The sequence below is a fragment of the Haliotis asinina genome, chromosome 5 (assembly GCF_037392515.1).
Source record: "Haliotis asinina isolate JCU_RB_2024 chromosome 5, JCU_Hal_asi_v2, whole genome shotgun sequence".
In the NCBI taxonomy this organism is placed as follows: Eukaryota; Metazoa; Mollusca; class Gastropoda; order Lepetellida; family Haliotidae; genus Haliotis; species Haliotis asinina.
Window position 1 is genome coordinate 42,030,711 of NC_090284.1, and position 12,741 is coordinate 42,043,451.

Below are 12,741 nucleotides of genomic sequence, written 5' to 3' on the forward strand. Positions count from 1 at the left end.
GTGCACTGAGGTCAAACGATCAGCTGGTGTCAACATGGTGGTAAGTCGATTCGATGCGTGTTGTTTTGGTTTAGTGAAAACATTCAGCGAGATAAATGCGTTAGCACATCGTGTCGAGGGAAATACAGGGTTTTATCAGTCCCTCGTAAGGTTGTGTCCCTTACTCAGGACTGATAAAACCCTGTATTTCCCTCGACACGATGTGATAACTTGTAATATGGCATAGTGTACTCGATCACAGGACTATTGTGTCCAAATTCAGTTATTTACAGACTGTCGTCAATAAAGTCTGGACCAGACAATGCTATGACAGACGTGATGACCATCAGTCTACACATTTTGGGTGCAATCACCTCAGACCTGTCCAGCCAATCTTGTTAGTCACCTATTGCTAGTATAAAGAACGGTTGCTGAAGACAAATTCTAAACAGGATTTTCTGAACCAGAAAACCCCAGGACCTTGTATAAAGCTGCCTTGAATGGGATGTTAGGGATGAATTCTAATCAAGATGGTGCTGGGTACACATTTAACCTCTTGTACTCTTGGTGGCCAGTACACGACAGATAATACAAGCACAGACAAGGAAAATGCAAGTTTTTATGTACATAATTTACAAGTTCACTTTTTCCGTTTTGGTTTCTTTTTAGGTTTGTTCTTTCCTTTGGGGTTAACACCCTTTGACTTCATCTTGGAGCTTCCAGATCGTTTCTTTTTCTTATCAGCATTCCCAGACTTTTGAAGTCTGTAAGAACAATGAAGCACAACTGAATGTGTACATACAAATATATTCATCATCTTTAACACTAGAGGAAAGGTTTTAGATAACTCAAAAGTGCACCATTAAGTGGGTGTGTGAGTTTAGTTGTAGCTTCCCTTGAAAATATACACCAATACCTCCAACCAAACACCATACAAACTTGTCCATTCCCTTTCCATACATCATACTGATCTAATCTTTCTACGGTGTGAACAAACCAATGGTTGACTGTGGGAAATCATATCCCAGAACAAAAACATGATCAGCAAGACGTGGTCCACAAATCATTGGTGAATTTATGGCAGTCCCTGTTCTAGCGATATCTTGATCCAAAAGCATTAGACGACCTCAAGGACTCCAGTATTATTAACAGAATTGAATATTTGTCCAAGATTATGTAAAAGGTTAAGATGTAAAATGTATTCAAACATGAAAGTATGACCACCCTACATCAAATATTTATAAAACTAAGCAACACTGAAACATTTCAATACCATGAAACCTGGTACGTTGTCAGCCAATGCACAATTCATTCTTATATCTCTCCTACTGTCAAAATATACAAAAAATGTAGAAATAATCACTAATTTTGATCACACTAATAAATGATCACTAATTTTATAACTGATTTCAAAGTTGCAAAACGAAACCAAACAATAGTTTATGAATAAAAAGAACCCTGAACACATCATAAACACATACTTCTTCTTCAGACGAGCCAGACTTTTGTCCATCTTCTTAAAGTCAGGTTGTTTTGTTCCTGTTTCTTCATCTTCATCAATTTCATCTGAAGCCTGCAATGTTGAGATTCAGAATATATAGCAGACACATACACTGTCGGAACATCTCAGGTCCAGCAAAAGTGTAGGCAATATGTTGAGTGAGTTTGGCTGAATGCCAGTTTGAACATGACTTCAGATACATTGCTACCGTATTAAGTCAGCTATATGTCAGCTATATGAGGGATGATGAAGTGGCCTATTGCAAGGGACACAACTCAACACTGGAATTGTACTGCCTTTGACAGCTTGGCAAATACTACAGGCCTACACCAGAAACCAGGAGAATGCACTCACACTTTAAACAGAATAAGCCAGATAAATCACAAATATATTCAAAACAGAAACAGCCATATATATAACAAACAAGCCAATTCCATCAAAATCTGCATCATAATCTGCAATGTTTAAAGTAGAATCTGCAACAAGTGTTCATGCAAGAGCATAAAAAGTTGACATCTTTTTTGAGAAAAAAGTTGAGAAAATCCTCAATCTATTAACAGCTTCAAACGAGCATCACAAGCCAAACTATTTAACAATTATTTCGTCTCCTGCATGAACAAACGCAAAACATGGACAAGAAACACCAGATGCTAATTGTACCATATTCTGTCCAAGACGAAGTCCTCCCTCAGAGGAGAAGTCTACATCAGCAATATCTGTGATGGTGACTGTGTGGTTCGGCAGATCAAACTCTGTGGCATCCACCAAGTGCTCCACCTCAGGAACTGTGAACACCTGCTGCTGTTTCATCCGCTTCTTCATAATTTCTCGTGTCTAAACGAACATGATGTTTCCATGGTTACTGTGAGCATAAATCCATATCTGTTTTGTGTAACAATTATCTCTCTTTAAGCTATATAATTCATAAGAGCATAGTAAATTCAAGATCTTAGAAACCAGCAGTTGATTGCAGCATTAACCCTGCATGTCATTTACATGTAGTAACATAGGACTGCCAATGCCACAGGTCTGTTAGTCAAGACTAGTAACAATCTAGACAAACTAGTTATTTTATATCATTGACAGTGTGTAATGATTGATGAACTTAGTGGATATTATCACCCAGTTACTGCATATCATCAGATCTTATGACAAGCATGATGCTCTGTCTACGCTGTGACATGGAGCCAGTAACAAAATCCGATCATGCAATCCCCACTTCGATTCAGCTCCATTCTGTGAGTCACAAAAGAAATATAGACTACCTTATCTCCATGTACACATGATGGGGTTAAACTGGAGCCTCTGGTCAACAAGACTGACCACTGAACATATTTTACAGAAAATAGCTCATAGTAAAAAAAAACTGTAATGAAAAAGAGCAATTAGACTTAGCTGTTAACATCTATACTTGCCACATGTTCTAGACTTTTGTGGGCTTTCTTGGGTATATTTTCTTCAGGGTCTGAATGAAAGACTAATGGTCAACTTGATCAAAGGCTTAAACTCGTGGTACAGTAAATTGTGTGCCACCTAGTAAATGGTGATATATATCTCTGAAACAATAAGGAAGGAAAAAAAAACGTCCATGAAAAATTTGATCCTGTTACTAAAACAAAATATTCTGAAGAAATGCCCATCCACTTCTTCAAGCCCAGCACCAAAAACACACCTGCTTCCTTAGTGCCTTCCGTTCATCTATCATCCTTTTTTTCACTTTCTCTTCATAATATTTCTTCCTCTCAGCTTTCCTCTTTCGGAATCCTGTCAGGTACTCTCTGTGAGGAATATAGGAGATATCATTAACTATTCAGGATTTATGATGTAGTGATGCACAGAAGATCACCCTAAAGCCAAGTCTATTAGTTTTAGATACCCACCATCTTTTTTCAAAATCTGGGTATTCATTTTAGATAAGTATAACAGGTGCAACAATGTTTCATTCAATAACCAAATTAGATAAAATGCACCCAACAATGCCAAATTATAACTAATACAGATTTATCCACAAGTGATACAAGAGATAATATGTGCCTTAGCCTAAATCCGAATTGGTGTTAAACAAGATAACAGGATGGCTAGTAGATGACACTACAGCCATGTTTTCACTCTAACAGTCAGTATTTTTCAAAACTTTGTTCTCTTCCTGTTGTTTTACTCTCCCTCCATGAATAGCCAGTGTTATAAGTTCATTTAAAATATAATCTGCAACTGATTCTGATAGTGAAACATAGTACATGCCTATTAAACCATCTAGCAGTCCTCTAATTAAGTTGTTTTCTATTTGCAAATCGTAAAATGCCACCATATTTCTTGTTGAAGCTCTTGGGCATATACATTTGGTAGACCACCAGCATAAATGAGACAAAGAGGTCTTCATCATTCCATAAACTGACAAAGGTGTCAACATCTACAATGTCAACGAGTGACTCGATGCTGGCGTTTCTACTACTTTGTTTGAGGGAACAGTGTAGAAATACATGTTTCACAATGTCATAGGCAACTATGCCACATTCACACTCAAGAGACTGAATGCTAAGTGTGCTGATACGTAGAAGTGCAGCAATATTACAGAAAAATTCTGGCATTTTATAACACGCAGACCACAGTCTGTGAATATTTTTAGGATATCTTATAGTAAGATATCGTTCAAGGTTAAGTCTGGACTTTGTTATAGAAGCATTATGTGATTCTTCACTTTTAAAATGTTTAAGTGTTCTTTCTTTGACCATTGCACACCACTCAGTTTTCGTTAAGAAGGACGACTGGTTTACATAGTTGTGCAAATGTGTATCTAGGTCATACACAGCTACAAGATTAAGCATATGGAATATTGGTGATGATTTGCTTTTTCGTTCTTTCCCCAGTGATGAAGTTTGTCTGTACTGACAAAGTCTATGGATAAGCACTTTCTTAAAAACAAATTTGACATCGCTGTTACATAGTTTACCAAAAAATAGCAAAAATTTCTGCTGCATACCTGTATATCTTTGCAGTGTAACCAGGGCGAGACTATCTCTGGCTATGAAATGATCCACATTTTGAGAGACCTTGGATACTCTTACAAAACTGGTTTTGAACAGTTTCCAGCATATCATATTCCTTTTCAGGTAAACGAGTCCATACATTACATCAGTACAAACTGCATGGAAGAATAACCTTTTCCCAGATACGGACACAACAAATTGGGTTTAGTCCACCAGAACATAGGCCATGATTCTTATTGGCATTAAAGAGTATCCTAAGCCTTTCACATACAGACTGTGTACGTTCTATGGTTCTGCCCAATGAATGGACTTGGAGACCAGCAAATTTTACATGTGTACTGGTAAGTATTTCCTTCTCACCAATGTATATTTTGGGATGGACATTCCTTTTCACATCTCTAAATACAACAAATAGGCTCTTTGATGCATTAAAATGCAAGTGCCATGTGTGCACATACTTGTGTACAACATCAAGCAAGCTTTGAAGTCCACCTGGGTATGCACTTAACAAAGATAGGTCGTCAGCTAACAGCATCCCGTGTGTTTTGCCCCATGGTGGACATATGCCCAGCCCAGAGTCAACAATACTATGAAGCAAGTTATTTATACATAGCATGATGAGCCAAGCTGATAAGACACGACCTTAACCTACCCCCTGTTTTACATCAAACACATGAGAAACACAGCCACCAGTGCTGACACATGATTTCATTGATGTATACATAGTGTATATAATTCGACATAGTTTTCCACGAATTCCAAAATTGTTAAGCTTATAGAGAAGTCCATTTAACCAGACTCTGTCAAACGCTTTTTCATTATCAAGGAAGACACAATAAACTGGTGAATTTCTTTCGACATAGTAGGCAATACTTTCAGTTAGGGTAAGCGCTGCCGTTTTTGCCTCCTCACCCTTCCCAAAGCCAAACTGGAGAGGGTGACAGAAATTGTTTTCAGCTTTTGTCCATGTTTCAATTCTTTTGAGCAGTAGTCTTTCAAAAGGCTTTGAGAGAACAGGGGTAATAGTGATACCTCTATAGCTGCACGGGTCATGTTTGCTTTTACCATTTCCTTTGTAAATTGGTAGAAGTACTAGAACATTACCAACACTAAATGTATTTGGTATGTACTCAAATGATACAATGGCATTACACAATGATACAATGTGGTCAACAACAGACCGACCAGCATATTTTACATGCTCGTTTGAAATACCATCTGGACCTGGAGAGTTGTTGTTTTTGAGGCGTTTTACAGTATCAAGTACCTCATCTTTAGTAAACGGGGAAAGAATTACTGAATCACTGTGATCATTTACAGGATTACGTAAAGCATCTGCTACAAACGTATCAACATGCTCTGTGAATCCAGTATCAAAACATTCTAGGCCCTGGGGTAATGACAGGTCACCAAAGTACCTTGCAAAGAGATATACCTTCCTGTGTGTTACAGGAGTCACTGTTATAAGTTAGAGACTGTGTTTGCTCTCTTTTACGTTTTAACCATTTTGTAACTGTAAAGTACTCTTGGATGTCTACCCCAGCTGTTTGGTAAATTTCGTCAAATGTTTAATTTCTGTAACATTGCTTAGCTGAACAGTGATTTCTTTGAAATACATGTTTAGCTTGTTTATATAATGATAAAATATTTCTCACCTGAGCTATGGCTTTTGTCGTTAGTATTCCAATTTTTGCGGCAATTACGCATGTGATCACCGTGTCTCTTAAATTCATACTTCCGCCAGTATGGTTATGATACTCGATGTAGTCATCAGGAGATGAAAAATAGGAAATATCAAAATGCCCATTTCTAAAGTAGTTTTCAGTTTCATACCTATAAAGCATAAAGTCAGTACAGTTTGCTTTCCGCCAGTTTGGCTGACATTATCATCATCCATATTGAAACATACTAAGATAAGGCTGTGATCAGATACAGAATATGGGATGCTTGTATCTACAGAATAGCCTGGGATTTAACATGTGTGCATGTTGTTTACACTGCAGTTATATGAGCCAGGAATCAGTTCATTTTTGTGTTGATTTAACAAACATAACAAACACAACAAAAAAACCCCTGATCTTAATGTTTAACTGGACGTTTCATATTGCATGAGTATTGATTAGTCAGTATTGTCGATCTGGGAGAACAAATCAATAAATATTAAACTCTTGTCATTTCAGCTATCTTTGACAATGACATGCATAATTCCACATAGAAAATCTGTAAATTAGGATGGTAGTAATTGAGGCAATTTACAAGGTATTTCAACATGTAGGTACCATAATATCATTACGTAGAGATGACAGCCCTCTGTTGTGATTAACAGCGGGTGTGATTCCTGATTCCTGGTGCATCAATAGAGTTTACTAAAGCAGGTGTAGGAGCCATAACATTAACAATTATGATTCCTGTGAGGGATCTGATCCACTGACCTCATTCAAAGTAAAACACCTTGTCCACAAAACTAAAGGAGTTTAACTGTAGTCATTTGACAAGGTAAGGATGCCACCTGTGAGGAAACTCCAGGTCTTGCTGCGTGTTGCAGTGAAGATGAGGAACAACCAAACTCAAAATCACAATAAGCAATCAACAGCCCTACGGAGCAACTGTACTCATGCACAGTCATGTCGAAATATTCCTTTTATTACATTCTATCTATGGTCATTTCTCTAAAGACTAGAGCATAACAAGACAAGCATGGCAGGTGTAGATCCATTTTGTGCCTCAAACGCAAATATGCATTTACACATGACTGACTCATTTGTATCCCACAGCAGCGCAAGACCGTATATATTTACAGTCACATATTCCTATAATTATCTATGTTGCAGCATACTTATTATACACAGGGGTTTGTTTTAGCAAAGTCCTGGCATAAGTGTTACGTACTGACTGGATCTAACACCATATTCTTTACTTTATAGCTAAGACCCCGTCAGTAACTTTATATATCTCATGATTCCACATTACACGCCCCTATGCCTCTAGAACGTATCATGGCATAAATATCGTAATCGAATTTCATACATTTTTCAAACAAATATTCTCAACCTCTTCAAATTCACCTGACGCGGAAATTCGAAGATGACCCGATAATATTCATCGAACATATAACGAGGGTTTGACTCTTTACTACAAGCAACTGGCCCAGAACCATGAATTCAATTTCCCTAGTGAAACAAAGTGTTGACAGTAGTTTGGACCATCTCATGCCTCTCGTCTCTGTCACAATTATCAATGGACTGCGTAATTAACACTCGAAAAGTAATGGACGGTCACTTGTCATACATTCAGTTATATACTTACGCCCTTGCCTTTTCGTCAAATACTAGAAAGTGCTTAGTTTTTCGATTCTTTGGCGCTTTGATTTTCCTTTTCGTGAAACCCATGCTTGTCGTTGTTTGTTCCGGAAGTGTATGAAGGGAGACAACCCTTGTACCTTCCGTTGCCAACGCGTTTTACGAAGGCAATATAAATACAGTATACGTGTGTCATGGTGTTCGATACTCTGGCAGCTTTCCTTTTGCAACTTATAATCAAATTGAATAAGAAACAATTTCAAGCTCGTGCACATAGGCCAGTAGTATTATTTAACAAATGATGTTTTGTTAAGCGAGATGGTGATCGAAAATTATAACTTAACTTTAGGTGTCCACAATTCTTGTCGTTTTAATAGTGTTGTTTCAGTTCAGAGGCTGTACACGTGCTCCAAGTGCATAGTCTTGTGGAGCAGTCTTGTGGAGCTGGTATCATCGGAGTATACCCGTGTGTCGTCAGAGAGTACACATTGAGTATCATCAGAGAGTACACATTGAGTGTCATCAGAGAGTGCATATTGAGTTTCATCAGAGAGTACACATTGAGTGTCATCAGAGAGTGCATATTGAGTATCATCAGAGAGTACACATTGAGTGTCATCAGAGAGTGCATATTGAGTATCATCAGAGAGTACACACTGCATGTCATCAGAGTACACAATGAGTGTCATCAGAGTACACACTGAGTATCACCAGAGAGTACACATTGCGTGTCATCAGGGAGTACACACTGAGCGTCATCAGAGAGTGCATATTGAGTATCATCACAGAGTACACATTGCGTGTCATCAGAGTACACAATGAGTGTCATCAGAGTACACATTGAGCATCATCAGAGTTCACATTGAGTGTCATCAGAGAGTATACATTGAGTGTCATCAGAGAGTATACATTGAGTGTCATTAGAGAGTACACATTCAGAGTCGTCAGCGAGTCCTCACTGTGCAATATCAGATTGTACCTGTGTGGTGCACCTGAGTGCAACGTGTACCATCGTGGTACGCCTGTGTCTTCAGAGAACACACCCCATCCGCCTTCAGAGTACACGCAGTCATCTGAGAGCACCATATTTCTTAAGAGTACCCCATGTGTGTCAGGAGAATGCACACCAAACCGTAAATTCTTTAAAAACCAGCCAAGCAAGTGTTGCTCTAGAGAAAAAAAACAGTTGCGAAAGACAAATATTGAAACGTTTGAATTGAAATGAAGCTCTGTCAATCGTGTTAATAATGCATCAAGCCAGTCTGAAAAGATTGGGTTCTGTCTCTTTGATTCAGTGTTAATAATCCATTAATATTATCAACCTCCATCAGACCTTTCAAAGATGTAAAAACGTCATCAGCGACAGTCTGCTGGACTAATAACACAGCGAGCTGTTGATGATGACGGTGTTGTTTGATGTTGTTTTCGATGGTATTCCGGTAGACGTGGTAAAGGTCGACCATCACTGTCTTTAATGTCGTCTGTCAGTTTCTTTGTCTTTGTTTCATGAGAAGCAATTATCTGAATGACATTCCGAGAAGAATAAAACTTGACGCAGACATCTCAATAGTTTTCTGGAACAAGAAAGCCGAATACTCCAAGCCCAAGATGCCTACTTCTGCCCTCATCCCTATATCAGAAGATGACCCAGATAAGATACCCAATAGTGTTTTACGGTTCTGGAGGGACCGTGAAGAACTGATGTTCTGGGACACAGTGGTTGGTAATCACAAATACAACAGCATTGCTGAAGGTACAACGTTTTCATGCTGCTCGACACTCTGTGAAAAGTTAGAGTCAACTGCGCATGCCCAACAGTATGTAGGGCCAGTTTAGTTTTAGGCGCTCCTGACACGGGTTATTTGTGGCTTGCTGTCTCCAGATGACAAATAGAAAACTACTGACAAAGTGAAAAATATTTGAAAGAATTATGTTCTGACATTGAATATTTACTAGATAAACAACGAGTTAATTTAACGTTTAAACATAATTATTTCTTATATTTCATATTTCTTATTACACTGAAAGGGGAATTCACATTTAGTTGATTACAAGGAAATTTCATGTCCAGTAAGGTGCAAGGTAAGTCAATATTTTAGCTGAGTTACTGTATTTTCCACTGCCAACCACTGCGAACAAGGTACCTGAAACATTTTCAAAGAAGTGCGCCCAGTCGGATATGGGCTTCCAACCACTATAAACACATTATAACTAGATTAATGGTACACACGTTATAGAATATGATATGGGACATAGACATTTAGGCAGACTGTACATACGACACACTGATAACAATGACAGACTCCTCGATAAAACAACAAAACAGAAAGTAAAAGAATAACAGGAGATTTTGGTTGGTTTGGTGGTTGGTGCCACACCGGCATATACCAAGATACACTCTCTACATCCTGCATTCTCTATGTCTTACAGTCCCTGAGCCACGTTATTTTGCCTAATGCCAAGCCTTCTCTGCAGTGCTAAAGCCTTAAGTGAAGCAAGTCTAGATTTCCTTAGGTGATTCTCTGGTCTCCCTGGACTCCTTTTCACTTAAAATGGGTTTATTTGTTACTATCAAAATTATATGTATATTCAGAGACTAAGCCTTAGTCTGGACGTCCTTGTGTGGATTCCCTTATAGAATACTCCCACAGCAGCCCATAATAGTCATGAGCTGACCACTGGAGTTGGTTTATGAAGTAACGTTTTGCTTGTTTCATTAATCGCCTGACTGTCTGTCCCTATTTTTTAATCCCGCCATTATAATTGTAATATTGCCGACCGTGGCGGTAAATGCATAAAAAAGGAATAAATAATCCATGAAAGCACTGCTGGTCAGTAATGAAATATTTTTACTTGTTTATCCACTCGAATACAGGACCAGATAGCCATATAGCTAGAATGTTGCTGAGTACGGCATAAAACTAAACTCACTCACTCACTCGTGAAATTCCGGGTTATAATAGGTCTTCAGCAGCCCATGCTTGTCCTAAGAGGCGACTAACGGGATCGTATGATCAGGCTCGCTGACTTGCAATTGGTTAACATGTGTTATCGTATCTCAGCTGCATAGATCGATGCTCATGTCGTTGATCACTGGGTTATCTGGTCCATCTCTGGTTATCTCGATTATGTACCGACCGCCGACATATAGCTGGAATATTGATAAGAGCAGCGTAAAACTAAACTCACTCGCATCGTTATCAACTTAAAACAAACTAAACATCAATGAATAATGAAACCGCAACCTTGCACCTTGCTAACATAGCACATCTATCAACCTGTCAAGCACCACACTCATGTATCATGTTGATTTCAGCAGTCCCTCCCGTCAGTCCAAGGTCCCTCACCCCGTTCACACTGTTTCCCACAATAGCCGGATGTCCGAAAAACCAGGAAGTCATCGTCACAGTGAATGATGCCACCTCTCTCTGTCTCCACACACTATAAATACATCGGGGATAGGTCAGGGCCTTTGACGGTATGACACCGAGAGTTTATATACTTACCAATAGGTCTGGCTTCCCGTGCCAGCTGTTCTATAGACATATATATTAGTGTCTACCACATGAGTCTATTTATAATAGTATGATTTGTTGTTATTTAAAGGGAGCGGTGGGGTAGCCTTGTGGATAAAGCGTCCGCTCGTCATGCAGAAGACCCGGATTCGATTCCGGACATGAGTACAATGTATGAAGCCCATTGCGGGTGTCCCCACCCGTGATATTGCTGGAGTATTGCTAAAAGCGACCCACTGGCTCACTGTTATTGAAAGTATTCCGTATGAACTCTCGAAGCAGTGTCAGTCACTGTATTGGTTCGAACGACATTTTAGTAATTTCGTTTATCTGAGGACAGACATGTTTAATCTTCATACAAGATGAGGGAATGTTTTTACCACAGCCAACCGACCCGAGACAGACCTCGTCTCGATGCTCTGCATGTACGTCTGGAGTTTTGATTGCACAATCAGATGAATATTTTTGTTGTATGGGTCGACTTAATGGAGGACAGGTTCGGTTGCAATGCTCATCACATCGATCTCTAGTTTGTCAAGTTCAGATCCGATAATGTACAGTCGGATGCCGACAGATTGTTACGGACAAGAGGAATAAAAAACAGATAAAACAAAAGAAACCAACATAGCAAAAGAAACAAACAAAATTCAACCCTAAAGGAGGAAGAAAAAGACAAAAGAAATAAAAAAATAAGGAATTTCAGTGTGATGTCACTTCGGACATTTGTCTAAATGAACATTTATCAGTTTGGACGATTTTAATCCGCACTGTTCACGAACAGCAGAGTGATGATATTTTGTAGGTCATGGCTCCCAACAGAACTGTTATCCTGATATACTTAACACTTCACAGCACCGAACATCCGCGCACGGCGATTCATGTGGCTGTTAAAATGAGTTATATATAGTCGCCAATACAACTATTAAATGCGCATTATATTTAAAAGGAGCTCCGCTTTCCAAACATGTTTGCAAGTCACACGGCATTTTGAAATGTTAAGCACAGAATGGCGCTCTCTCCAACAAGGTCTGACCGATAGGTTTTGAGCCTCAAAGAGAGTGAGTGGGTATATGTTTGTGTCGCTTTTAGAAAGATCCCTGCATTATCACGGCACCAGAAACTACCTTCGAACATTGTACCCATATGGGGAATCGAACCCGAACCCTTGGCATGTAGAGAGAACGCTTTAACCACGGGACTACCAGACAGCCAAGTTCATGGACAGGCATTTAGGGCTTTCATCGAGTGCATTTCAGATCCTGATCTGACATGCACGATGTCAACTGTTAAAGTGACTTCAAACAACTCACCCACGTTCTTTTCAGGCTTTTAAAACATCCCACGAACTATTCTACTGGTCCTCACAGAATTAATTGCAGCACAGCCATACCCCGTGTCTTCCAGAATCAAGAGACGGTTCACCATTAAAGGCTTAGTAGCCGTAGACAGTCACGCACAGG

The 12,741-nt window shown here is 39.1% G+C and overlaps 1 protein-coding gene across 1 annotated transcript; it reads right to left on the reverse strand.

Annotated features, from left to right (window-relative positions):
* Positions 1–584: 584 nt before the first annotated feature.
* On the reverse strand, positions 585–7,891 carry LOC137284524 (nucleolar protein 12-like). Its single transcript, XM_067816357.1, has 5 exons — positions 7,774–7,891; positions 3,153–3,258; positions 2,141–2,314; positions 1,461–1,552; positions 585–743 (listed from the first exon to the last, which is right to left on the reverse strand). Exons 1-5 carry the CDS (start codon positions 7,854–7,856, stop codon positions 620–622), a joined length of 579 nt encoding a protein of 192 aa, XP_067672458.1. The 5' UTR covers positions 7,857–7,891; the 3' UTR covers positions 585–619.
* Positions 7,892–12,741: the final 4,850 nt, after the last annotated feature.